The sequence below is a fragment of the Cornus florida genome, unplaced genomic scaffold (assembly GCF_030987335.1).
Source record: "Cornus florida cultivar Cherokee Brave unplaced genomic scaffold, ASM3098733v1 CherokeeBrave_3.0.0_Hap2_Chr07, whole genome shotgun sequence".
NCBI lineage: Eukaryota > Viridiplantae > Streptophyta > Magnoliopsida > Cornales > Cornaceae > Cornus > Cornus florida.
The window spans coordinates 6,552,927-6,555,749 of NW_026775577.1; the positions used below are offsets into that span (position 1 = coordinate 6,552,927).

A 2,823-nucleotide genomic window follows, 5' to 3' on the forward strand; every position below is an offset into this window, starting at 1 on the left:
GCCTAATGTGAAACTAGTGCAATACCTCCAATCTAGGCCCACTCATAACAAGTCTGAAATAGAACCACAAGATTTACTCAAGCCAACCCAACCCAAATGCAATGAGTTTGTCTACAACCTCCAAAGTCTAACAATTAAAATAGGTAGAATTGAAAAAAATTTAGTTTAATTTTTTAAATTATTTTTTTCAAATTCCACCAATTTTAATTTCAAAATTTTAATTCCAAAACTCTAATTTCATATAACCGAACATAAATTAAGTCTACGCATTAATCTACCTGGAATGAATGAGCGCCACATGCTGGTGTGCCCATCCAATGAAAATTTACCTTATATATCTACCCTCTACCATAAAATGGATCTTACCATTTAGTAAAAAAATTGCTTGGTAGATTTTTATTGACCGGACATACCAATAATGTGGTATGCAGGCTCACCCTATTTAGTTGAAGTTGACCTATTTCAATTATCATTGTCCAACTACTATTAATTAATGATGATGAGAAGACACTATGAATGGTTGAACATAATAATAGTCACCGATTTGTTACGCATGAGAATGGCACCATAATTGAGAGGAACATAGTAATTCAGCTTTCTCTGCATCATCAACCAATTTGCACCTTTTTCATATCAGATCTGGATTTACTTTCTAAAAGGAAAACCATTGCAACCACATCACATCGTGTCCATTCTTGTCTTTTCATCATCACCTCCCTCCTATTTCCTTCTTCCTTACTGTACAAGCCCTCTCTCTCTCTCTCTCTCTCTCTCTCTCCATGTTATGATGATGATGATCACTTCTACAGTTTTACTCTTCCTTCCTAAAAAGTAAACTGGAAAAAAAAAAAAAAAAAAAATTTGAAAAAAGCTACTACCAAGAGAACTCCATGAAATCTTCAGCTGCTGTTCTGCATTTAACCCTTCTCTCCAATATCTGATGCATGCATTCCTCATGACTCATGCCTAAACCCAAGAAAAAAAAAGAAAAAAAAAAAAAGGAAGCCAAACACAGATTAGTGAAATTTATTTATACTGGTAGTATATATAGTCATTATCATGGTATAAATGGGTCTCAATTCGACCCGAACCCGAATACAGTATAATATCATGGTATCAATGGGTCACAATCGGATCCGAACCCATATCCAGCCCCTATTTACTGATTGACCAGAAATCATTTATTTAAAAATTAATAAAATGTAGAACTTGTGGAAAGTTTCAAACTAAAAAGAGCTCCAGGATTCACGCGGGAAAAGCACCAAAGAATGAAACTTTAGCCGTGAGATTCTCGTGATTAAACTGTTCTGGTGTGTGTATATACACATACATGTGTGTGTGTATAATTAATACGTATTTAGAAAATCAACGAACATTGAATCTTTCTAGAAATATAGATTAAAAAGAAACTTTGCAACTAAGAATTCAATAATGATCAGTAAGAATCAAAAGTGAAAGAATCCAAGATTGGACTACACGGGATAAACTGTCATTAATCAAGATTATCACAGGAAATCAAGATTTAGAGATGAACACAACAGAATTTAAGCAATCATTACACACACGTATACACATACACACAGCGATCGAGCGAAAGAAGGTAGAGGTCGAACCTTGATTGATTTCAGTGTACAGTCTTGAAGGGCGTAGTCTTGCCACTGAGAGGCGAAGAAGGCAACATAGGCCTGGAGAAGAGCATGAGATCCAAACTGGAAGCCACTGAATGAGCAGGGAGTTTATCTTTGGCGCTCAAAAGCTCACCGATTTCCTCACCAATGTGTGAATCTTCTTCCCTGATCTTCAGTATCTGATTGTGCACATACGCAATCCTCTTCGTCCTCCATTGCCCTAGCTTCGTCACCGATCTCGGAGACTCGGTCTCTTCCGACGATCCATTACTCTCCGATTCCGTCTCCAGCTCCACACGCACCTTCAACTTCCCGTTCAAACAACGATCGTCGGAAAATTTCTTCGCCGCAAGAGCTTTCTCCGATTCCATTGAATCTTCAATCGGCGAGAACTCCTTGGGTTTGAGGAGATCCGAACCGGCGTTCTCCTGATCCCGCGATTGCTTCACAGTCATGGTCAACTATTAATATCAAACGATCTTCAAGAACAAGATCAAGATGATCTTCTACAACAACGATAGAAGCGCAATTTAGCAATTATCCAATCTCTCTCTAACTCCACTCTCTCTCTCTATCTATATATACATATATCTGTGTGTATATATAAAGGTGGAGAGTGAAGCGGTGTGTTTGGGTACGCGGAGTTCTGTTGAGTCACGCCTTTTCAAGTGAATGAGACAATTGGGCTATTTTGACACGTGTTTAAAATAGCTATCACTTGTTGACCGATATATGACATGTGGTGGTTGGATTTGGAGACCAGGCCAAACCGCTGCCGTTTTGATGGGGAAAAGTTCGGATCGTTGGTTTTGTCCTTCTTTGCCACGTCACTCAGATCCGATTCCAAGTCACCTCCCGATAATCATTTGTTTAATTAATTAATTAATTAAGCGATAATCGTTAGAGTCCCAATTCATTCAAGAATTAGTAATAGGGTTTTAGAATTTCATCGTTTATTGGATGGTCCTTCGTTAAAAATTTTAACTCAATTTTATTCATTAATAAATAAGATAAATTAAGTTTGAATAATGTTGAATTGTATTCCTTAAACTCAAACACGTTGATTTCATTTTAAATCTTGTAACATATAAGTAGGTGATAATCATTTGTTTGATTAATTAAGCTATAATCATGAGAATCCCAATTGGCAAGTGTAATTGGGTGATTGGCTGTGTGGTTTACATCAAATCTGATT

General features: G+C 36.9%; 1 protein-coding gene across 1 annotated transcript; it reads right to left on the bottom strand.

Annotated features, from left to right (window-relative positions):
• Positions 1-841: 841 nt before the first annotated feature.
• On the bottom strand, positions 842-2,240 carry LOC132315896 (uncharacterized). The gene is made up of 2 exons (XM_059814334.1): positions 1,614-2,240; positions 842-966 (listed from the first exon to the last, which is right to left on the bottom strand). Exon 1 carries the CDS (start codon positions 2,081-2,083, stop codon positions 1,625-1,627), a length of 459 nt encoding a protein of 152 aa, XP_059670317.1. The 5' UTR covers positions 2,084-2,240; the 3' UTR covers positions 842-966; positions 1,614-1,624.
• Positions 2,241-2,823: the final 583 nt, after the last annotated feature.